Below are 26061 nucleotides of genomic sequence, written 5' to 3' on the forward strand. Positions count from 1 at the left end.
TCAGGATGGTTTGTACAAGGCTATACTACAATAGGCTTTCTGAGGCACAATGGGTTAACGGGACCCATCTGCGTTTCATCAATCAATTAAATGTGCTGGTTAACTCATGACCATTAGCTTCAATAACAGATGTTGCCCATCTGTACGTGAAGGGATAAGAGCGTCTGCTAAATGACTTAAATGTATGTAAATGTAAGGGGACCATAGCCCCATTGAATTAAAAGACAATGGAATCATTTGAGAACAAAGATGATTGAAAACAAAACACAAGAGTGGTAGTGATTCAATATTATTACCTTCTTTATTGGATACCAGTGTTACCTCTTATTTGGATGCAATGATTTTCTTGGCATAGTCCAGGTGGCACATAAAACACATTTCAGTCCTTAATTTTGACTTCCTGTATTCAAACATGCTCAGGCAGGGCACCCTCGCCAAAAACAGCATTGAGCTGACGTAATGTGATTGACACGAGGGTTGAATATACATTAACAGCTTAATAATGTAAAAACCTCACAGCTTTTTTCCTTTCCAAAGTAATTTTCAAAAACTAATTCAAGGCAAGGCAAAGCAAAGAAAACACATTTATATCTATTGTCCAAATGAACCTGGTAATGGCATACACTTAAAACACATCTAAATATACGTAGGAAAGATTCAGAAGTACCACTGTGCAGAAGGCCTCGTTAACTAGATGTCATCTTATTCATGACACAGTAAGTAGGATTCGCTCACACACGCTCACACACACTGTGTAGCTGAGAACGTCACATTGTGTTTGTTACGTCACAATTCAACCCCAGAGTAGGCTAATATAGACTGGGTACCGGTATTTTTAGCTAACACTCCACTCCTTGCCACTTCTGTCATTTGGCAAATGACTGGTACCCATACTAAGGCTAAAAGGGATTGCCAGCAAAACCGATATTGAGGTACAATTTGCGCTATTTCTTTTTGGGCATAATCAACCCAATATGGCGCTTCACAAAATAATGGACAGAATGAGTTTGAAAGTCAGAACCCCAAAACACATACAGAGTCACAGTCATGCTTACTGCAAATGACACAGTAAAATATTTCTCATTCACAATACTGGGCAGAGGAACCAGATGGTGAGATAACACTTTATTTGGATAACATGTCAACTAACTATCTACTAAGCCTTACCCTAGCCCTAACCTTTACCCTAACCTTAGCAATCAGTTGCTTTTCAACAGATAGTTTGTTGATAGTAAGATCTACAGATGGACTATCCAGACTATCCAAATAAAGTGGGCCCAAAGGTGCAAATACGTGTCATCAATTTAATCGCATTCGTTTAAAAAAATGATCAACAGTTCAATTCCTGGTTGGAAGAGAGCACAAGTTTGCATCAGGACTGGCAATGAAGAGAGTTTAAACAGGTTTGGTTAATCATTAACTGACTTGGTCCAACAACAACCAGCTTAATATAAAACTCTGGACTTGTTTCCTTAGTCAACAGGTTTTCCAATAGAGGTCAAGGGGGTCATTTTGACTTGGTACCGTCAGAAATGGTACCCTATTCCCGATGTAGTGCACCCTATGGGTGATGGTCATAAGTAATACACTACATAGGGATTAGGGTGCCATTTCAGATGCACCCTTGAAATACTTCAAACATTTAAATGGCTCAAATAATTCATGCTACTGTATTACCACCTCCCTACATCCTTCTCTCTACTGTAGTACTATATTATTCTATGATATCGCAAATCAGTTTCAAAAGGGGGACAAGGGAAAATGTAATTTTAAAAATAGCATACAGTAATGTCTAGCATTCCCATTTGCCTTGGTGAATTCTGAAGGCACAAACACCTTTCATTATACAGTAGATATGAGGAATAGGTCATGGGGTTGAAGAAACCTCATAATTCACATGATCTGTTCTGTACCTGTAGGTTGTCCAAACGTTGTTTAAATGTTGTTTCAGTGTTGGTGCTAGACTCCATGCATGATCCATGCGGACCTAGACTGGCCCATGACATGATATGGTACTGGTCACATTTGGACAACCAAAATATCAATGACAGTAACAACATTTAAACGTATCATACCAACATTCAAGACAGGAGTTCATGTAAAACCAAAAGGGCTGTCTCAACTGTTTGGTGATGATGACAGAAGGACAGAAGAACTAGCACCTACTACACATCATATGTTCATTCCCTTGTATGTGTATACGGATCAGGGTTGGAGTCAAATCCATTTCAATTGGAATATCAGTTTACTTCCTGAATTGACTGAGTTGAAATGGAATTGATCCCAACCCTGTTATGAATGACAGAAAAAAAACACCTAGAAATAAATGAGGGACAGCAAAGTCACTTTCCTGACATTCAGACGCACACTGATGATGACAAGTACGATGACGATGAACTTGAATGTTCAAGTTCAACGTGAGCAGGTTTCCCGCACCTGAACAGAAACATGCCGTGTTGTCATCACTCAGTCAAGACACTTTTTAACAGCCCCTACAGAATGCAAGATATGGTAGCTCCCAGTCTCTTGTCAATGGAGTGTGTTTGTAAGTGGATCATACCAATAAGCAATCGTAGCGTGAACGGGGGGTGAACCTTCAAGGCCACAACCTCTCGATGAACACACACAGATGAGTTCATGATTTGTAAAGCTCACATATTTTTCTCTGCAGTGGATTTTTGTGAAAACATTTAAATACATACTCAGCTCTCAATCGTAACATAACTAAATCAACGTAGAACATCAACCTATAAAAAAAATAAAAAAGTATCATTAAAGTCATGATTAACAAATATAAATTAACATACGGATATATCAAACACTGCAATGTTCTTGGCTTCCCTTTTAGTGAACAGGGATCTGTTCAGCTTGGCTGTAAAATGGAACATTCTAGGAGCTCGATATCGTGCTTCACTCTCCTTTTCTATTGGATCCTACTTTGAACCTCAATGGTGATTGGTTGCTTAAGATGTCCATCAAGGGGTTTTGTTCAATACAAAATATAACAAACTCCTTCGAACGAGCAAGGTACCAAGACATCTTTCATTCTCCCTTTTAGTCCGCTCTCATACAAGCCTAGTACCAGGACACCTTGGTACCAGGACACTCATAGCCTAGTACCAGGACATCTTGGTTCCTCCTTTCCTTTTTCCTTCCGTGTTTCAAGTCTTTCAGTCTGTTCTCTTAAGACTTCTATGAAAACCTCTTGGTTAGGATTGTTCCTTCTGTCTCTGTTTAACAAAGACTCAGTGGGGGCATTGGGCCCAGCTGCTCCCTATGTCACATTGAGTAGTCAAAACACAAAGACTCAGTGGGGGGATTGGGCCCAGCTGCTCCCTATGTCACATTGAGTAGTCAAAACACAAAGACTCAGTGGGGGCATTGGGCCCAGCTGCTCCCTATGTCACATTGAGTAGTCAAAACACAAAGACTCAGTGGGGGGATTGGGCCCAGCTGCTCCCTATGTCACATTGAGTAGTCAAAACACAAAGACTCAGTGGGGGCATTGGGCCCAGCTGCTCCCTATGTCACATTGAGTAGTCAAAACACAAAGACTCAGTGGGGGGATTGGGCCCAGCTGCTCCCTATGTCACATTGAGTAGTCAAAACACAAAGACTCAGTGGGGGGATTGGGCCCAGCTGCTCCCTATGTCACATTGAGTAGTCAAAACACAAAGACTCAGTGGGGGCATTGGGCCCAGCTGCTCCCTATGTCACATTGAGTAGTCAAAACACAAAGACTCAGTGGGGGCATTGGGCCCAGCTGCTCCCTATGTCACATTGAGTAGTCAAAACACAAAGACTCAGTGGGGGGATTGGGCCCAGCTGCTCCCTATGTCACATTGAGTAGTCAAAACACAAAGACTCAGTGGGGGGATTGGGCCCAGCTGCTCCCTATGTCACATTGAGTAGTCAAAACACAAAGACTCAGTGGGGGCATTGGGCCCAGCTGCTCCCTATGTCACATTGAGTAGTCAAAACACAAAGACTCAGTGGGGGCATTGGGCCCAGCTGCTCCCTATGTCACATTGAGTAGTCAAAACACAAAGACTCAGTGGGGGCATTGGGCCCAGCTGCTCCCTATGTCACATTGAGTAGTCAAAACACAAAGACTCAGTGGGGGCATTGGGCCCAGCTGCTCCCTATGTCACATTGAGTAGTCAAAACACAAAGACTCAGTGGGGGCATTGGGCCCAGCTGCTCCCTATGTCACATTGAGTAGTCAAAACACAAAGACTCAGTGGGGGCATTGGGCCCAGCTGCTCCCTATGTCACATTGAGTAGTCAAAACACAAAGACTCAGTGGTGGGATTGGGCCCAGCTGCTCCCTATGTCACATTGAGTAGTCAAAACACAAAGACTCAGTGGGGGGATTGGGCCCAGCTGCTCCCTATGTCACATTGAGTAGTCAAAACACAAAGACTCAGTGGGGGGATTGGGCCCAGCTGCTCCCTATGTCACATTGAGTAGTCAAAACACAAAGACTCCTCCAGCCCCAGCTGAGACAGTTAGCAGACCTCCTCTCTGCACACACACACACACACACACACACGCACACACACACACACGCACGCACACACGCACACACACACACACACACACGTGCACGCACGCACACACGCGCGCGCGCGCACACACACGCACGCACGCGCACGCACGCGCACGCACGCACACACACGCACACACACACACACACACACACACAAACACACATGCACGCACACAAACACACACACATAGTGAGAGTGAATGGAGGACAGGAGATAGAGAGAGAGGGTGTGTGGGGGCTTTCTCGGCTGGGTGGGTAACCATGGGTTACATTCTCATGCTAATGGTGGAGAAAGAGGTGGTGGTTTGCGGGTGGTTTGCTGGGGACGATCGCAGGGGGCTGGTGGGTTGTAAGCAAAAGGAAGGGAAGGTTTATTAGGGGAGGGTCCCTTGGTCCCTTGAGTCTTATATAGCCCCTTCCCGAGGTGGGCAGTGTCCCACCCTCATACGCAGTGTGCCGCTCTTGTGCAACTGCCAGAGCTGGACAAACTCCTCAGGCATGGCGTGGAACCCACTGAACGGCAGCACGTTATCGTAGTAGTGGTGGCTGACGGGCTGCTCGTCGAGCCCAACGCTGAACGGCCAGAAGCCGTAGGCCGTCACCTCCTCACACAGCCCCAGCGCCAGGCTGACCAGGAAGAGGCCTGTGGACAGGCGCTTGGCATGCACTCCGCGACCCTTCCAGAACTTTCCCACGGTCCTGAGAAACTCGGGGTTGGCAAACAGCATGGTGAGGTTAGACGAGGTGTCGGCAAGGGCGTAGTGTGCCCGCAGGGAGGGGTCAGTGCCCGGCTTCATGGAGAAGGCTGGCATATAAATGTAGCTGGAGCCATAGGCCTTCATGCTCTCCACAAAGCTTTTTCGCGACCAAAGAAGGTTCTGGAACCTGAGTAGGGAGAGAGAGAGAGATAGAGATGAGAATGTGTGAGTACCATAGAAATACAACCTATAGAATAGACAGCCCCAGTCAACGTTCCATGACGGTGGACCGGAGGTCATATTGGTGTACCCATGAGTGTACAGCTAAAGCTACAATATGTACGTTTTTGATAGACCTGATCAAATTCACATAGAAATGTGTTATAGATCTGTAATTCTCATTGAAAGCAAGTCTAAGAAGCGGTACATCAGCTCTATGAGTCCTATTTCTATGCTTTCCGTTCTTAAGTTTAATTTTTGCATCTTTTTCTTTTGGTTTGGTGCACCAGCTTCAAACAGCTGAAAAAACAATATTTTTGGTAAATTAAAATATATTTATTTCACAGTGGTTTAGATGGTACAATGATTCTCTACACAGTGACTTGTTTTGTCACAAACTGAAATTTGTCAACAGGAAATGGTGGAGCGACATCTGCATTGCTATGGTCAGAGGGGACTTTCCCTGTTGTAGTCATTATATTTCTACTGTGACCACCACTTGCTGTTTATCCATGCTAATGTTGCCTTTGGAAATCTAAACTCTACGCCAGTAGAGCCACGTGGATGTACACACACACACACACGCACACACACACACACACAAGAACACACACACACACACTACAGTCACAGAGGGTGATTGTTTTGGTAAATCTATTTGATCTGGCCATGCATTCCAGGCTAAATCTACTGTGGATGTCGTGTGAAATGGGTTCTGGAAGTATCTATAGAGTCCAGATAGAACCGGCGTCCTCATTCCATGGGTATTTATGGACTGTGGTATTATGGATATGTCCTCTCAGGATATGTCATACCGTATGTGTTGTACATAATCTAGCCGGTTTATGGGTGTGGGTGTAGTTGCTTGTGGAGGCGGGGATTCAATTGTACTGCATTGCATTTCGAATCACCCCAAATGTAAACAATATACAGTACAGCCTACCTGCCCTCACCGTGATTGAGCTTCAAAATATCAACAAAATGTCTTGAGGACATTTTGTGCAAACATCCGATGATAATGTCACGAGACATTGTTGGCAACAACGTGGTTCAGAAACACACTGAGAGGAAACGCATTGCTGAAAACAGGAATGAATTTCAGCCTCAACTGTGTCCGTTTGGGGTCTGTCTGTTTTGCCTGTATACCCGACATATGCAGCACAGAGTAGCATTCTATACAGACACAAAGAGGCTCTGTTCAAACACACACACACACAAACTTGTTCTTCTCTCCTTGTGGGGACCTAAAATGTATGTCCATTCAAAAAACCTAAACCTAACCCTTAACACTAACCCCAATTCTTACCCTAATTGTTACCCTAACCCTAAACTTAACCCCTAAGCTTAAAACAGTCCCCATGAGGGAGAATTTTCCTTGTTGTACTATCCTTGTGGGGGCCATTTGGGGATTTCAGGTCCCCACGACGATAGAAGAACAAGATCACACACACACACGTTTTGGCTCCGGATCACGGCTCCTCTATAAAACACCAGTCTGGAGGAGGGAAGCTGCTGCTAGGACAAGACAACAGACAAAGCTCTTAGAACCTAACATCTGGAACTGACAGTAGACATCATGAGAGGGAGAGAAGATAGAGAGGGAGAGAAGGCAGAGGCCTTGGTAGGAGAGAAGGCAGTAGAGAAAGAGAGAGGGAGAGAGAGAGAACTGGAGAGGAGAGATAGCAGGAGAGAATAAGAGAGTGCGAGAGAGAGAGCTGGAGAGGAGAGATAGCAGGAGAGAATAAGAGAGAGAGAGAGAGAGGGCGGGGAGAGAGTGGGAAACAGAGTAGTAGAGAGGAAGAGGGAGAGGACTGAAAAGGAGAGGACTTGGATGCTGTCCCACACACCCATACATTTCACAGTCAACAGCAGTTTTGAAAGGAAAGGAGTGTACCTCTTCTCAATGATGCTGGGGTTGGCTGTCACCAGGTTAGTTCTGGTCCCCACATCCTCAACATACTCCCTAGACAGTGGTGGAAGGTTGCACCTAGATACGAAAAACACAAGTACACATGTAAATTAATATACTGATAGTGACTTTACAGTGACCAGTTCTCTCTCTCCATTCACTATTTGACAACTTGGTCAGGATTGCAGATAGTGGTTCTTCATGTTTTGCTTTCAGAATGGAACTAGCTTTTAGCTTTTTGTTTGGATGGAGTTGGAGCTCCAAAGTAATTATATTATTTTAGTCTTGCCTTCCCCAGGTTCAAGCCTGGTTTAAGCCCGCCAGGCATGCCTGAGATGGGGGGGACAACAGTGATCCAAGGTAGAACTAGTCTAGTCAACTAAATCAAACCCTCTGTTGTTAGTCCTCAAGGCTCCAGAGCCAAAATGATTCACTACTCTATCTATCTATCTATCTATCTATCTATCTATCTATCTATCTATCTATCTATCTATCTATCTATCTATCTATCTATCTATCTATCTCTCTCTCTCTCTCTCTCTCTCTCTCTCTCTCTCTCTCTCTCTCTCTCTCTCTCTCTCTCTCTCTCTCTCTCTCTCTCTCTCTCTCTCTCTCTCTCTCTCTCTCTCTCTCTCTCTCTCTCTCTCTCTCTCTCAGATATGACAACAACTGTTCTCATTCATTCTGATGGCTGATGCTCTTTCTGGCCCCGGCGAGCGCAGGACGGCCAAATCATATTTAGACGGGCACTGGAGCGAACAGCCCCTCTCTTACCGCATGACAAAGTCAGCCTGGTCAATGTCCTTCCCACAGCCGCTGTGCTTCAGGACCCCTCCATTGCCCACCACCGAACACTTTTTGAGGGGATGCTGAAGAGGTGTCTCCTGGTAAACGAGAGGGAAGTGAGTGTCATGAAGTGGGTAAACATACACACGTACACAAACACATCCTGAAGTGGACTGGCCTGAAACTTTTGTGAACAATCAAAGACAACGGTAAAGACAAGTCAAATGAGGTGAGAGGGATAGATAGGGCTGTTGCGGCGACCATATTACCAGCACGCCGGCAGTCACGAGTCATGAAGGCAGTCAAATTCCACGTGACCGTTTAGTCATGGTAATTAGGCTTCTCCAAGCTCTGATGCTGCTGATGGTCATTAGTAGCCTACCAAACTTGCTAACTGCCTGGTACTCGGCACTCTATTGTCCCTCTAATCACTCTGACATCATATGTATTCAAAAATCGAATCAAACACTTCATGAGAGTCCGTCATTGTAAATAAGAATTTGTTCTTAACTAAGGTGCCTAGTTAAATAAAGGTTAAATAAAAAGTCCATGAGCTCATGTTGCACAACATTTCTTTAGGCTATGCAATTGCGTGAGAAAACAGAGTGATGGCCTCTATTAAAAAGAGGAGGATCCCATCCGCTTCTATAGGCTAGGCCTACTATATTTATTTCTCAACTTTCCTAATATAAAGCACATTGCTTCTCTTTACAACAGGAAGCCTCCCGAGTGGCGCAGAGGTCTAAGGCACTGCATCGCAGTGCTTGAGACATCACTACAGACCCATGTTCGATCCCGGGCTGTGTTGCAGCCGGCCCAGCATCGTTAAGGGAGGGCTTGGCCGGCCGGGATGTACTTGTCCCATCGCGCTCTAGCAACTCCTTGTGGCGGGCAGGGCGCATGCATGCTGACTTCGGTTATACGGTGTTTCTGCCGACACATTGGTGTGTCTGGCTTCCGGGTTAAGTGAGCAGTGTGTCGAGAAGCAGTGCAGCTTGGCAGGGTCATGTTTCGGAGCACGCATGGCTCTCGACCTTCGCCTCTTCCAAGTCCATATGGAAGTTGCAGCGATGGGACATCATTAAAAAGTACCAAAAAAATGTGTATAGTCTACCTGGCTGGCAGGAGTATAGCCTACCAAAACAGGAGTATAGCCTACCTGGCTGGCATGAAAATTAACCATGGGAGAAGTGTCCTCCATTCTCTATTTAAGTGCATAGATGACATGCATTTTTCCCGCTGCCCCTGTTTGGAGACAGCTGCCCCTGTTTGGAGAATAAATTTCACACATATTATTTAGTATATGTAGACAAGATTAAATCAAGAACAGTCTGATGGGTGATAATATTACCCTATCACTTGTGAATTATATATAACCACCTGTGAATGATGCCCAGCGTAAGAAACAATAGTCGCACACCTCATGTAGCCTAGCTCTTAGGCCTATATGTTTTGATAAGGTTAGTATCACACCTCATGTAGCCTAGCCCTTAGGCCTATATGTTTTGATAAGGTTAGTATCACACCTCATGTAGCCTAGCCCTTAGGCCTATATGTTTTGATAAGGTTAGTATCACACCTCATGTAGCCTAGCCCTTAGGCCTATATGTTTTGATAAGGTTAGTATCACACCTCATGTAGCCTAGCCCTTAGGCCTATATGTTTTGATAAGGTTAGTATCACACCTCATGTAGCCTAGCCCTTAGGCCTATATGTTTTGATAAGGTTAGTATCACACCTCATGTAGCCTAGCCCTTAGGCCTATATGTTTTGATAAGGTTAGTATCACACCTCATGTAGCCTAGCCCTTAGGCCTATATGTTTTGATAAGGTTAGTATCACACCTCATGTAGCCTAGCCCTTAGGCCTATATGTTTTGATAAGGTTTGTATCACAACTAAAGTGGCCAAATAACGTCTTAAAATTAAGCACATTAATTCGCTTTACAAGGGGTGTAGAGCCTAACTGGCATACATAAACAGCGAATGAGTTTCAAGTTTGGGGAAGATAATAGAATAGGTCAGCTTTTGTACTATGAGGGATAGTAGGCTAATGCTTTTGCTGTTCGTTAGGCCTACTCATCTTGTTGGCAGACGAAAAGTAAATGTGAACAGTTCTTCCAATATCTTCAATATGCACCTCGGAATTGGATAAGGACTCGGGCAATTGCGTCCCAGATGTTTCTGTCTTCACCTGTAACCTGTGAGAAACACCCGATCACGTGATAGAGAGCAATGTGAGTGAGAGGTGCTTTGGAGCGCGCAGCACTCAGGGAGAAGGGCACAACGCAGCACTCCGTGCCAAGAGCACAACAGCCACTGGCCGCAAAAGACATGGACTTTTTTAGGGTGCATTATGACCACACAAAGGGGATGCCGCCGTGAAATTCTAGGCATTATCAAGTGCTTGTCAAATTGTGAATGAGAGACTGATAAAGTGTGTACAGCCTGAGCAAAAAACATGCTTTTCAAGTCGCACCATGCAGCCTTACAATGTATTAAAATGTTTAAATAAAAACATATAGCCCAACATTTGTAAAACAAGTTACATTAATAACTCCAAATGAAGCATATAGGAGTACCTATTTCTATGTTAACCGCTCAACACAGAATAGCTGCATGTGCAACACTCAAATAGTTTGGAGAAAATATCCTTTCTACTTTATTCAACTTTGTTCAATTGTATTCTTCATACTATAAAATAATATAAAATAATGACATGGAATTTAAAGCAAATCTTGTCTGCTAAATGAACTAGTGTAGCCCACAGCCATTTGGCATAGCCAGATCAAGACCTAACATAAGGACAACTCAGAGTGTGTTATTCTGTTCTTCTGAAATAGTCTACATTTTCTTCATGTAATGCTTCTTTAGACCTGTCTAAAATAAATAATGGATTTATTGTGAATTAAAAAGTCAAGGGGTCTGAATACTTTCCGAATGTACTGTAAATATTGACTACTTTCCTAAAAAAGTATAAAGCAATAAATGTCTGCTCACGGTTTGCTACAGACGGACAGCAAACATTGAGTGGACAGAGGACATTCACTTATTTTCCATTGCTATAATATTTTGACCAGCTCTTGCGATAAGTTAAATTTGGATACATGTAAAGTAAATAAACAAATGCACTTTATACATTTGTGGAACATTCTTATCAGAATTTAGAACGTACTAGGAATATAAACTAAAAGTCCTGGGAAAGTTCCCAGACGGCTAGCTGGGTACTCTCTTTTCAATCTCCATTACAGGCCGACCATAAGGGCCTAAGCATGGCCAGTGTTGGCCAGTGAATGGGGTGTCTATGGGTGCCTCTTGAGGCAAATCCTTTCTATTCGTTTGGCTTGTTGCTGTGAGTCTGCGCCCTGCTTGAGCCGGTGCCAGCGATGAACAGAGAGTCCCGAGAGAAACAAATGCTCTCATTATTCCCTTTGGAGTGGAAGACTAGACCCCCTCATCCTCCTATTCACCCCCCCCCCCTCTGTGTTCCCCCCAGGGTGCCTGGTGAACCATGAAAGGGGCTGAGCCAGCTAGAGGAGAACAATGGCCAGCTCACAGTTCTGGGAACATATCACTCCATATCATTGTAACACATGTGATCCAAACATTAGTTCTATTTTTATTATATCTCACTGAGAGAAGTATTATGAGATGAGAGTAGGGATAGCACAAGCCAAAACACAGGCCAAAACACGGCCAAAACACGGGCCAAAACACGGGCCAAAACACTGACCATCTCACGGGCCAAAGCACGTGCCAACGCACGGGCCAAAACACAGACCAACACACAGACCAAAACACACACCAACATTTTTTTTTTAAACCAGGCTATACTTTTTTAAAAATTAAAAAAATGAAACCAGACAAATGAGAGGAGGAGAAAGAGGATGAGAGATGATGAGCACTACTGACAAGGGCAGAAGCAATCACAGCCTAAAAGCCCTTTCTATGTGATCAAAGCTAACAAAGCTTCTCCATTAATCAGCCAACTCCTAAAGGACACATTCCTCCAATGCCAACCGATGCCAACGCTTCACTGCGTGGTCAGAAGGGCTCTGTTTTGCTGTGCCCATGAGCTTGGTGGCACTGCTAGTTCTGGTCAGGCATGGCTCGCTCTCTATGCCCAGACCTGCAATTAGTGCTCCAACTGAGACAGAAAAGCCCTACTCATGACGACCCAAGAGTGTGTTTCCATGTCAAAAGAGAGAGAGAGAGACATTGCTCAACAGAGAGGCTGAGTCTATAACATTCATGCACAGGGAAAAAGTAGGCAAATAGTGTATGAATACTTGTGTGTGTGTGTGTGTGTGTGTGTGTGTGTGTGTGTGTGTGTGTGTGTGTGTGTGTGTGTGTGTGTGTGTGTGTGTGTGTGTGTGTGTGTGTGTGTGTGTGTGTGTGTGTGTGTGTGTGTGTGTGTGTGTGTGTGTGTGTGTGTGTGTGCCTCCTCTTCCCTGCTTCAGGCTCTATTTTTGTCAGGCAGTGGTTATACAGTACTGTCTAGAGCTGTCCTTGTGTATAATGTGTGTGTGGGTGAGTAGCCACTGGCGGTTAGGACGTGGGAAGATAGGGTACACAAACACACACTGGACACACACTCACTCACATGCTCTGCAAACACAGCACACAGATCTCACAGGACGCACACGCGCGCGCACATTGACCCGCACACACACTCTCTGGATCCCTCTCTCTCTCCACGTCAAGAGGATTGCTGTAACGTCAATGCCTCAGTCATAAACAGGTACATTAGATGGTGTCAAGGCAACCTTTACTAGTAGGGAGACTGACACACACCCACACACAATAAAAGGTGATTTACCTCAGTAACACGGCAGTGAGGCTCAGCTAGGTGCATCTCCTCTGTCTGAATAAGGACAGTGAGGTGTGAAACAAGAACTATCCCAGGGCAGCAACATCTATACCCTGAACTTTAGAATAACATACCCACTGGCCAGAAACTGGTCACATCAACGTTGTTTCCACGTAATTTCAACGACAACAAAAATGATCTGATGATGTTCAATAAACGTGGGAGAAATGATTGGATTTGCAAAAAGACATCACCGTAAGGAAATGTCATCTTTTTCTTCACCCAACTTATATTTTTTTTCAGAGAGGAGTCACAGACACAAAGATAACCCTGACCCATCCCCCCTCAGTACCCATTTACCCGCCCAAATCCTACCTCCTGATCCGGAAACCATGTTTCCCATGCCGCCTAGCCCCTCTCCCCACCTCCCCAAAGAAAGCATGGCTCCCACCCCTTTCCATCCCACCTAGCAACCGAGGTTGCTTACCAGTCCCCCTCCCACCCACCCATCCCCTGAGTCTCCCCTTACAATCCTCCCAATCCCCCACAACGACCAGAGACCCCACCCCTCCGTACCACCAACTTTTAGCCTAAATCAAATGACATGTTTGTTGACTTCACATTCAATTCACGTTAGTTTACATCTCAACCAAATGTATATCAAAACTAGACGTTGAAATTACATTCATGTCCAGTGTGTAGCCATGGAGAAAGAGATAAATGAGTGATCACCATGACCCCAAATAGGGAATCAGCAGAGCTCAATCAGGAGTGTGTTGGGGGAGATAAAGAGAGAAACATAGGGAGTGGAGGTAGTGAGAGAGAGAGAGAGAGCGAGAGAGAGAGAGGAGGGGGCGAGAGAGCGAGTTAGAGAGAGAGAGGGGGTTGAGGAAGAGAAGGGGAGATGAAGAACATTAGGGTGTGAGAGACAAAGAGAGAGATTTTTTTTAAAGATGGCATATCTGAGCGAATGAGAGAAGAGTGGGAGCAAGAGAGGGATAGAGCGAGGAACAAAAGAGAACGCAAGTAACTCTGACTGTAACCCTCTAACTGTATCCCTTTTTAGGGAACTGAAAACATTGTAGAAGGAATTCAAAACATCTTCACAGTGTAGCCTATATGGTAACATTTGTAACCCAATATGTATTAACGAACTTTGTGTTTGAGTTGATTCCCTACGTCCTCTCCTCTTTTGTCTGTGGACTTGGTGTAGATAACGAACCATGACCTTATGGCACAAATTACACACACACTTCACACTCCCCCATCTCCGACACACTGTCTAAACATGCCACTTTTACACTTTTATAAAAAAAGGTGATATCTAGAACCTAAAAGGGTTATCCGTCTGTCCCCATAGGAGAAACCTTTGAAGAACCCATTTTTGGTTCCATTTGGGTAGAACCATTTGGAACCCTCCGCAGATGGTTCTACATGGAACCAGAAACGGTTCTACCTGGAACCAAAAAGGGTTCTCCTATGGGGACTTCTGAAGAACCCTTTTGGAACCCTTTTCTCTAAGAGTGTAGCATTGAGTCACATGAATGTACAGTATGTATATGTGTAATGAATGAATATCCTAGGCTGTAGATTGTTGTTTTTCTGGAAATGTCTTTTTGGTTACGTAGCTAAAATGCTGCCGTTTCTCTCTCTCTCCCTCTGCAGTGGAATTGTTTTCTCCCTATTCCTCCTCATCTTCTCCCACTCAAAATACAGCACACACGCATACAATCACACAAGACACACACCACACACACATCCAGACACTTGCCTTAACCTACACACACGCACACGCACACACACACACATACACACACACCTAAACCCCCCTCTACAGATACACACACACTGTCCCTACCTAGAATAACAACAACAGTTGTCTTGTCACACTAGTGTTTTCTCAGGGCTAGGTAGTAGTGGGCGAGCAGGCCACGCATCAACAGTCCTGGGGGCTGAGACTCACAGCAGCTTTTTCCATCTCTCCTTGAAACCATTAACACCTGCAACAGGGGGGGTTCATACTGCATGTTCTGCTCTGAGTAACAAGGGATGGTCTGTTGTTAGTAACCAGAGAGACAGATACAAATGAAAGAGAAAGAGTCCAACATTTCTTTCATTATTACTCTCAATGTTCTGCTTAGAACACACGCGCGCACGCACGCACGCACGCACGCACGCACGCACGCACGCACGCACGCACGCACGCACGCACACACGCACACACACACACACACACACACACACACACACACACACACACACACACACACACACACACACACACACACACACACACACACACACACACACACCACCTGGCAGAAAACATGTAGGCCTATACAGACTAATGGATATATCTGATGAGTGCCACAATTTGACAACCCATCTGTGTTTCTCCCCACATTTTGAGGACTGAATATCTCCGGTTATCTGATCCAATCGCCAATGAGGGTTTTCACATCCTCCTTTATGTCCTCTCTGTCATGATAAAGTGGGATCCATCTCAAATCCCACAGCTTGCATTCAGGGTGTCATATTCCCATGTTCCCCGGGGCTCGTGACCTATGACAAATCATTTCCCAACAGCACAATCTGTTCCCTTTTTTAGTCTCTAGGTGGATGACGCGTCTTTAAGTTCCCTTTTTTAGTCTCTAGGTGGATGACGCGTCTTTAAGTTCCCTATACCCTTCTGAGTAATTTAGGGGGTATCTCAATCATCTAAAGTAGATTCCTCTACCGTGTCTCCTCTCCTTCAACTAAACAGATTTTCACCTCTCCACTCTTTTCAGACCAGTGCAGACTGAAAGAGAGGAGACAAGGCGGAAACCACAGACTATTGACATTCCCCCTTACTGGTTTACTGTTACACTAGGTTGAAGACCTTGAATAAGGCCTGTGTGTCTATGTACGCTGATGACTCAACAGTATACACGTCGGCTATGACAGTAAAATAAAAAACTGACACCCATAGAGCTCCAGTCAGTTTTACAATGGGTTAACTAGCGATAGGCTGGTGATCAATATCTCAAAAACAACAACAACAAAAAAATCGTTTTCCAGACAAATCACTCGCTCAACCCTAAACCTCATCTAGATCTATTTTTGAAAAAAATGTGTCAATTGGGCAAGTTGAGGAGACTAAACTGCTGGATGTAACCCTAGATAGCAAGCTGTCACGGTCAAGTTGAGGAGACTAAACTGCTGGATGTAACCCTAGATAGCAAGCTGTCACGGTCAAGTTGAGGAGACTAAACTGCTGGATGTAACCCTAGATAGCAAGCTGTCACGGTCAAGTTGAGGAGACTAAACTGCTGGATGTAACCCTAGACAGCAAGCTGTCACGGTCAAGTTGAGGAGACTAAACTGCTGGATGTAACCCTAGATAGCAAGCTGTCACGGTCAAGTTGAGGAGACTAAACTGCTGGATGTAACCCTAGATAGCAAGCTGTCACGGTCAAGTTGAGGAGACTAAACTGCTGGATGTAACCCTAGATAGCAAGCTGTCACGGTCAAGTTGAGGAGACTAAACTGCTGGATGTAACCCTAGATAGCAAGCTGTCACGGTCAAGTTGAGGAGACTAAACTGCTGGATGTAACCCTAGATAGCAAGCTGTCACGGTCAAGTTGAGGAGACTAAACTGCTGGATGTAACCCTAGATAGCAAGCTGTCACGGTCAAGTTGAGGAGACTAAACTGCTGGATGTAACCCTAGATAGCAAGCTGTCACGGTCAAGTTGAGGAGACTAAACTGCTGGATGTAACCCTAGATAGCAAGCTGTCACGGTCAAGTTGAGGAGACTAAACTGCTGGATGTAACCCTAGACAGCAAGCTGTCACGGTCAAGTTGAGGAGACTAAACTGCTGGATGTAACCCTAGATAGCAAGCTGTCACGGTCAAGTTGAGGAGACTAAACTGCTGGATGTAACCCTAGACAGCAAGCTGTCACGGTCAAGTTGAGGAGACTAAACTGCTGGATGTAACCCTAGACAGCAAGCTGTCACGGTCAAGTTGAGGAGACTAAACTGCTGGATGTAACCCTAGAGAGCAAGCTGTCACGGTCAAGTTGAGGAGACTAAACTGCTGGATGTAACCCTAGATAGCAAGCTGTCACGGTCAAGTTGAGGAGACTAAACTGCTGGATGTAACCCTAGACAGCAAGCTGTCACGGTCAAGTTGAGGAGACTAAACTGCTGGATGTAACCCTAGACAGCAAGCTGTCACGGTCAAGTTGAGGAGACTAAACTGCTGGATGTAACCCTAGACAGCAAGCTGTCACGGTCAAGTTGAGGAGACTAAACTGCTGGATGTAACCCTAGACAGCAAGCTGTCACGGTCAAGTTGAGGAGACTAAACTGCTGGATGTAACCCTAGATAGCAAGCTGTCACGGTCAAGTTGAGGAGACTAAACTGCTGGATGTAACCCTAGATAGCAAGCTGTCACGGTCAAGTTGAGGAGACTAAACTGCTGGATGTAACCCTAGATAGCAAGCTGTCACGGTCAAGTTGAGGAGACTAAACTGCTGGATGTAACCCTAGATAGCAAGCTGTCACGGTCAAGTTGAGGAGACTAAACTGCTGGATGTAACCCTAGATAGCAAGCTGTCACGGTCAAGTTGAGGAGACTAAACTGCTGGATGTAACCCTAGATAGCAAGCTGTCACGGTCAAGTTGAGGAGACTAAACTGCTGGATGTAACCCTAGATAGCAAGCTGTCACGGTCAAGTTGAGGAGACTAAACTGCTGGATGTAACCCTAGATAGCAAGCTGTCACGGTCAAGTTGAGGAGACTAAACTGCTGGATGTAACCCTAGATAGCAAGCTGTCACGGTCAAGTTGAGGAGACTAAACTGCTGGATGTAACCCTAGATAGCAAGCTGTCACGGTCAAGTTGAGGAGACTAAACTGCTGGATGTAACCCTAGATAGCAAGCTGTCACGGTCAAGTTGAGGAGACTAAACTGCTGGATGTAACCCTAGACAGCAAGCTGTCACGGTCAAGTTGAGGAGACTAAACTGCTGGATGTAACCCTAGACAGCAAGCTGTCACGGTCAAGTTGAGGAGACTAAACTGCTGGATGTAACCCTAGACAGCAAGCTGTCACGGTCAAGTTGAGGAGACTAAACTGCTGGATGTAACCCTAGACAGCAAGCTGTCACGGTCAAGTTGAGGAGACTAAACTGCTGGATGTAACCCTAGACAGCAAGCTGTCACGGTCAAGTTGAGGAGACTAAACTGCTGGATGTAACCCTAGATAGCAAGCTGTCACGGTCAAGTTGAGGAGACTAAACTGCTGGATGTAACCCTAGACAGCAAGCTGTCACGGTCAAGTTGAGGAGACTAAACTGCTGGATGTAACCCTAGACAGCAAGCTGTCACGGTCAAGTTGAGGAGACTAAACTGCTGGATGTAACCCTAGACAGCAAGCTGTCACGGTCAAGTTGAGGAGACTAAACTGCTGGATGTAACCCTAGACAGCAAGCTGTCACGGTCAAGTTGAGGAGACTAAACTGCTGGATGTAACCCTAGACAGCAAGCTGTCACGGTCAAGTTGAGGAGACTAAACTGCTGGATGTAATCCTAGATAGCAAGCTGTCACGGTCAAGTTGAGGAGACTAAACTGCTGGATGTAACCCTAGATAGCAAGCTGTCACGGTCAAGTTGAGGAGACTAAACTGCTGGATGTAACCCTAGATAGCAAGCTGTCACGGTCAAGTTGAGGAGACTAAACTGCTGGATGTAACCCTAGATAGCAAGCTGTCACGGTCAAGTTGAGGAGACTAAACTGCTGGATGTAACCCTAGACAGCAAGCTGTCACGGTCAAGTTGAGGAGACTAAACTGCTGGATGTAACCCTAGACAGCAAGCTGTCACGGTCAAGTTGAGGAGACTAAACTGCTGGATGTAACCCTAGACAGCAAGCTGTCACGGTCAAGTTGAGGAGACTAAACTGCTGGATGTAACCCTAGACAGCAAGCTGTCACGGTCAAGTTGAGGAGACTAAACTGCTGGATGTAACCCTAGACAGCAAGCTGTCACGGTCAAGTTGAGGAGACTAAACTGCTGGATGTAACCCTAGACAGCAAGCTGTCACGGTCAAGTTGAGGAGACTAAACTGCTGGATGTAACGCTAGATAGCAAGCTGTCACGGTCAAGTTGAGGAGACTAAACTGCTGGATGTAACCCTAGATAGCAAGCTGTCACGGTCAAGTTGAGGAGACTAAACTGCTGGATGTAACCCTAGATAGCAAGCTGTCACGGTCAAGTTGAGGAGACTAAACTGCTGGATGTAACCCTAGATAGCAAGCTGTCACGGTCAAGTTGAGGAGACTAAACTGCTGGATGTAACCCTAGACAGCAAGCTGTCACGGTCAAGTTGAGGAGACTAAACTGCTGGATGTAACCCTAGATAGCAAGCTGTCACGGTCAAGTTGAGGAGACTAAACTGCTGGATGTAACCCTAGATAGCAAGCTGTCACGGTCAAGTTGAGGAGACTAAACTGCTGGATGTAACCCTAGACAGCAAGCTGTCACGGTCAAGTTGAGGAGACTAAACTGCTGGATGTAACCCTAGATAGCAAGCTGTCACGGTCAAGTTGAGGAGACTAAACTGCTGGATGTAACCCTATACAGCAAGCTGTCACGGTCAAAGCATATATACTCAGTGGTTGCTAAAATGAGAAGAGGTCTGTCGGTGATAAGGCGTGGCTCTGCTTTCTTGATTTCCCAGTCGACCAGACAGGTCCTACAGGCCCTAGTTTTGTCGCATCTGGACTCATTTTTATTGATTTATTTTTATTTAACCTTTATTTAACTAGGCAAGTCAAATAAGAACAAATTCTTATTTACAATGGCAAAAGGCCTGCTGCGGTGACGACTGCCCAGTTATGTGGTCATGTGCGGCGAAGAGGGACATAAGTAAATTGCAGTTGGTCCAGAACAAAGCAGCATGTATCGCACTTAGATGTACACAGAGAGTGAATGTCAGTAACATGCACGTCATGGCTCAGAGTTGAGGAGAGATGAGCTGCATCACTATTGGTCTTTGTGAGAGGTGTTGATGTGTTGAAGGTACCAAACGGTCTGTTCAAGCAGTTGTCACACAGTTCGGACATTCATCGGTACAACACAAGACATGCAATGTGATGTTTTCACAGTCCCCAGGTCCAGAACAGAGGCTGGGAAACACAGTATTAAATATAGACATGACTACATGGAACTCTCTGCCACCCCAGGTCCAGAACAGAGGCTGGGAAACACAGTATTAAATATAGACATGACTACATGGAACTCTCTGCCACCCCAGGTCCAGAACAGAGGCTGGGAAACACAGTATTAAATATAGACATGACTACATGGAACTCTCTGCCACCCCAGGTCCAGAACAGAGGCTGGGAAACACAGTATTAAATATAGACATGACTACATGGAACTCTCTGCCACCCCAGGTCCAGAACAGAGGCTGGGAAACACAGTATTAAATATAGACATGACTACATGGAACTCTCTGCCACCCCAGGTCCAGAACAGAGGCTGGGAAACACAGTATTAAATATAGACATGACTACATGGAACTCTCTGCCACCCCAGGTCCAGAACAGAGGCTGGGAAACACAGTATTAAATATAGACATGACTACATGGAACTCTCTGCCACCCCAGGTAACTCAAGCTAGCAATAAAAACATATAAAAGAACACGTTACGGAACAACGAGGAGTTTGAAGAGACACAGACATTTTTATATATTTTGTATTGTATTATGTAGGAACGGCTTATAGGGCAGGAGCCATCTCCTGTTTCTGAAGCGTGAGGCAGAGGCAGGAGATGATGTAGTATTATGTAGTGTTATGTAGTATTATGTAGTGTTATGTAGTATTATGTAGTTTTATGTAGTATTATGTATATTATGTTATCATATTATGCATTTTATTTGCTGTGTTTTGTTTGGACCCAAGGATGAGTTATTTATTTAATGTATTTATTGTGACTTGCAGGTCTGACGTGGCCCATGAGCCAGGATTTTCAGACCACAACGTGGAGTATAACTAGGCCATAACTAAAGGCTGAGGATAACTTCCTTCTGAAATGTATGGTATGTGGTCATAAAGGGTTTACTTTTAATTATTATTTATTTTATTTATTAGGATCCCCAATTAAAAAGTCTAAATAAATAAATAAAATACAAGAAATAATAATAATAGGGGATCCTAATATATAAATAAATAATAATTAAAAGTAAACCCTTTAAGACCACATACTATACATGTCATAAGACCTTCAGTTATGGCCTAGATCTCCTCAGCCTTCAGTTATGGCCTAGTTCTCATCAGCCTTCAGTTATGGCCTAGTTCTCCTCAGCCTTCAGTTATGGCTTAGTTCTCCTCAGCCTTCAGTTATGGCCTAGTTCTCCTCAGCCTTCAGTTATGGCCTAGTTCTCCTCAGCCTTCAGTTATGGCCTAGTTCTCCTCAGCCTTCAGTTATTGCCTAGTTCTCCTCAGCCTTCAGTTATGGCCTAGTTCTCCTCAGCCTTCAGTTATGGCCTAGTTTGGTTATTGGGTAAGCATTAGAATAAGCCGCCTCAACATTTGAAGCCATAGGTGGTAATATCTCTGTAGGAGCTGATCTGTCATCAGTATTGTGAAAAAAGTTTAATGTTAAGGAAAGATTTTAATGGAGAAAGCTGATCCGAGAGCAGCGCTCCCTTTATTTAGATCTTATCAGTATCGATCGACACATGCTCCAACGACGCACTTAGCGACCGTTCTCTCTGAGTGATGTTTTAGGAAACGCATGTTACATCTTCGGCCGTTGTAGGAAAGATGCATCGTTAAAACACTCGTAAGCCATCGCTATCGGGAAACCGGGCCCTTTTCAGTTGTGCTGAAATGTAGGTAAGGTGACAGACATTACTAACACTGATCTGAATAAAAGGCATTGAAAGTCACATCAATTTCTAAGGACGAGAAGCACTCCAAACAGGACGATGGGAAAGTACATGCTAGTGGTTGAAATGTGAACATGTATCAGATATAGGTGTTCTCCTGGTTGGACACGAACTGGAAACAGCTGACTGCCATGTTTCACGGTGCATTCTAAACGCCTGTGTTTAAGATGAGAACATTTATTGGCAAATCTAAATGCCTATTGGTTTTAAACACTGACAGTTAGGTTATCGACGTGTCATGTGTTTTATGGTTTTACAGTGTATGTTGCAGAGGTTAGACTCACTTCTCAGTTCAAAGTGTCTATCGTTCACTACGTGTTTTAGTGAGATGGTAATGATGTTCTTATCTTGGAGACCTGTGAAAGGGGTGACAGCGTGGGGATTTCACAGTTGAGCTTGGGTGAAAGGGAAGGTGGTGAGAAACTGATTAAGTTGTTACATATATTTATGGCCATCATTGTGAAGCAAGTTATTGTAGAGACCCTGCCCTTGTTAAAAATCTTAAAAGAGTGTTAACCATTAACACAGACTATGGCTGGTGTGTTTTCATTGGGGTCAGGGGGTTTGGAGTTCAATTCCACACATGGACAACCCCCAAATTCTCTACACTACCATCAGTGACCATGCAAGTGTGATCACAGACACAAACACATACAAACACACAGAAATATATGATTGGGTTTTTAGGTGTGTTAGAGTTGGGCTGGAACAAAAGCCTGCTCACTGCTGGCCTCCAGGACCAGAGTAGAGGCCTACCTGCACAAAGAGAGAGTAGGTCTCATTGTTGACTGTGTGTGAGTGGTAAAACTCTCCGTCGTACCACAGGACCTTCCCCATAGGTGAATTCTGCTTGGTCACCGCAAACATTCTCCTTGGGTCACAGCACTCTGAAAGCAGCTTCCTGTAACGAGAGAGGGAGTAGGATGACGTTGTATCTCGACACTGATCTAATGTCAGTTTAGGGTGTCATCACTTATGTGTGAGTTTAGGATTTGGGGAGGGTAAGCTGATCCTAGATCTGTGGTAAATGGGAAACCTTTACCCCTGAGCTATAAATAGACCGTCAGAATGAGAAGAGAATTTGTCATTGAGTGACACTCAGACAGTGTATAAATTGAGACGGTCTCTTGATCTGAATTATAGTTACCAGTCTGGGACTCTGGGCCACATGTAATTTGAGCATTCTCTATTGATTAAATAAACACTCATTGCAGAGTGGGCACTGTCAACTATAATTCAGATCATGAGACAACTGTCTCAATTGATACAGTGTCCAAGTGTCATGCATGCTATTTTAACACAATGACACATTCATACATGCTTCATAAATCCTGTCTGCATCGACAGTAGGCCTACTGTGGGGAAGCCTGAGTAGTGTAAATGCATTTGGAATCCATTAGGAGTCGGCGCATATATGATAAAAAATATAATATTCAGTCCAACTGTGGGCGTCAATTGGCAAATGGAAAAAGGCTGGTTGTTGATGGTTACTTTGTCCTAGATTCAGCACCACCAGTACAGTTGCATTTCTGTCGTTTCCATGGACACACACACAGCTTCGGCTGCGAGGCAACCTTTTCAACTCCAAACGTGCTGAACCATAGAGATCCTATTCAATTATTCTAATTCCCTCTTGCACCATCATAAAACGCGTCTCTGTGCCTTTCCGTGCAGGTGCCACGTTCTGCGCATTTCCCTAATCTGCTTTCCTCAGTGCATTAGCCTACGACTCCCGTCATATTCTCGTGAGAATGCGACTAGATACAACAAATGGGCCTACCATACCGTGACTGTTGTGCCCTGGAGATTCAGCTTGATAGTGATAGATTTTCTTTTCACCATTTGCATTCCTCTTTTTCCATTTAATAAACATTATTATTATAATTAGCCTATGTATTGTCTTGTTATGTGCGTAAATAGACTGTAGGAGATGTTAGGCTACTTGGACACAATCATGTAATAATGTTTTGCTATATTGTAGAATATTAATATTGCTATGAATTATTTATGAGGGCCAAATCGCATAGGCCTAATGTTTTGAGATGAGTGAAAACCCACCTGAACAGATCGATGTCCGTCTGGTTCCTCTGCCATACTTGTCCCTGCCGCAGCACTTCATCAACTATCTCCTTGTCGCTCCGGAGTCTGTACACTGGGAAAATGTAGAGCCAGCATAACACGAGCACACACAGAACGGCCCACACCGACAGCTTGCTCCGGTGGCATCTCACCAACATCGTTACAGCTTGTGGTTCACGAATCACAACCGGCCTACTCAAACAAATCTAGTATGGTGAGAAAAAGGCAAGCTGGCCCTCTCCGTTAGCTATGTATGATAGGTTTTATGGAGATGGCATCCTTTCTCATCCAGAAGGCTCGGAGTCTCAATGGAAATGCGCGTTGCTATTCTTCCTGCTAGTGCAAGCATCGAATTCCTTAGTTTAGCTCCCAAACTGCCGGTTTTGTTATAAATGCTTGGTGATGTTTTGCAGCATGAAGGGATCCGCTATCCATGCGCCATCTCGGCCGGCGGTAAGCTAGCGGGCTTCGCTCTCTGCAGCGGCGGGTTGCTGGAATCCACCACACTCGTCTTGGTGCATCACTGACCCCGCATGCATCACCTAGATGTCCGCCGCTCTCTCCCAATACAACAGCGGTCTTGTGTGAAATCCCTGCCCGGTTCCCTAGAGCCACATCGCCCTTTGTGGTCACTTATTTTGGTACATCCAACCCGAATGGACCATGCTACCCCTTCCTCATCTCCCCTCTCTCCTTGTCCTGCTGGATCTTCTTGGAAACCTTGCAAGTGTACTGGGCAAAATCCATTGAATCTCTTTCTTTCTCTCCCCCTCTTTAACTACCATGGGTCTACATCTCTCCAACCTAGACTCAGGGGTAGACGTAACATAGTAAACGTAAATCCAGGACACTCCAGGATACATTGGGTTACATTTCTTATGGTGCCTATAGAAAGTCTACACCCCTTGACTTTTTTCAAAAATGTCTGCCTTAAAGTTGAATCTAAAGGGATTCATTTAGATTGTTTTACTACAATGAAAGAAAGTTATAGCACATTTTCCAAAATTAAGGGAAAAAAACGAAGTATCAAAATTGGATAAGTCTCCACCCCTAAGTTACAGTTCTTCTCGATTGCTAACACACTTTTAATGAAACTGGGGTCCACTTAATCTCCATCATAACCTAATGAGCAAAAAAATATTACTTTGTACAAAACTAAGTCATTTCTCATTGCTTTCAAACACAACACAAATGGTAAGCACATTTTTGCAAAACAGTAAACACTATTCTCTATGAAAGATGCAAAACTCAATTGAGTAAATCATAACAAACTAAATCAAAACATTTGGTCACAGCTGATACAAATGACTCATGATTGTGAACCTCTTCTGCACAAAACTTCTTTGTACAATTGTTCAATCAGCAATCAATTCTTATTCATGCATAAGAGAGGTCACTTCTGAGTTGCTGTTTGCAAGAATGGACCAAGGACAAGGACAAAGGAGAGGTAGCGGGGCCCATAGAGGAAAATAGTTCAGCTCTCAGGTCAAAAGGGAAACAGGTCAAATAAAGCCTTTTGTTTCTGGATATTCATGCTCTTGAGTGACATTCTTTCTGTATGGGACATCTTTGGTACAATAATCTTAGGAAAAAATAACACAACCCATGCTGTGCTAATATGTTTACTTGCCTTTAATGGTGCATACTATAATTATAGTATCAACAAATGGCACAGACATATAAAAGAGGGTTGACCATGTTAGGTATATTGATAGTTGTAGTTAGTATTTATTGGGCCATCGTGTAATGATTGATTGAAATTACTTTTAATTAACAAGTTGTATGTTTTGATGGAGGTAGTTGATTTAGTCATATTTAATGTTTTGAGAATCTTAATGCATTTTGCAAATTAAATGTGTCATTTTGGCTAACGTGTTTCAATTTGGGGCTGCGTGTTATTCATTGTTTTAAAAAAGGGAATTCTGTTTGGACAGATGTGTTCAAGCATCCAAGGAAAAAGAGTAATACTTGAAGGAAGCACCTTTGGCAGCCATTACAGCTGTGAATCATTTGGAACAAGATTCTACCAACTTTGCATAACTCTTAGGGCAACATATTTTTGGAAAAAC

At 44.3% G+C, this 26061-nt stretch overlaps 1 protein-coding gene across 1 annotated transcript; it reads right to left on the minus strand.

The window, feature by feature from the left end:
* Positions 1-282: 282 nt before the first annotated feature.
* st8sia1 (ST8 alpha-N-acetyl-neuraminide alpha-2,8-sialyltransferase 1) lies at positions 283-24800 on the minus strand. The gene is made up of 5 exons (XM_071332171.1): positions 23972-24800; positions 22670-22814; positions 8150-8259; positions 7361-7453; positions 283-5434 (listed from the first exon to the last, which is right to left on the minus strand). The coding sequence occupies exons 1-5, from the start codon at positions 24148-24150 to the stop codon at positions 4954-4956; spliced, it is 1008 nt and encodes a 335-aa protein (XP_071188272.1). The 5' UTR covers positions 24151-24800; the 3' UTR covers positions 283-4953.
* Between the last annotated feature and the right edge of the window lie 1261 nt (positions 24801-26061).

Source organism: Salvelinus alpinus, chromosome 11 (assembly GCF_045679555.1).
Source record: "Salvelinus alpinus chromosome 11, SLU_Salpinus.1, whole genome shotgun sequence".
In the NCBI taxonomy this organism is placed as follows: domain Eukaryota; kingdom Metazoa; phylum Chordata; class Actinopteri; order Salmoniformes; family Salmonidae; genus Salvelinus; species Salvelinus alpinus.

Bases quoted from the DNA above. Each gene is read 5' to 3' on its own strand.
- st8sia1 (XM_071332171.1), bottom strand. From the start codon at position 24,150: ATGTTGGTGAGATGCCACCGGAGCAAGCTGTCGGTGTGGGCCGTTCTG. The intron at 7,454-8,149 runs GTAAGAGAGGGG...TTTCGTATCTAG, and splicing joins CAGGCTGACTTTGTCATGCG to GTGCAACCTTCCACCACTGT. The intron at 5,435-7,360 runs GTACACTCCTTT...CTCCCTACTCAG, and splicing joins CCCAGCATCATTGAGAAGAG to GTTCCAGAACCTTCTTTGGT.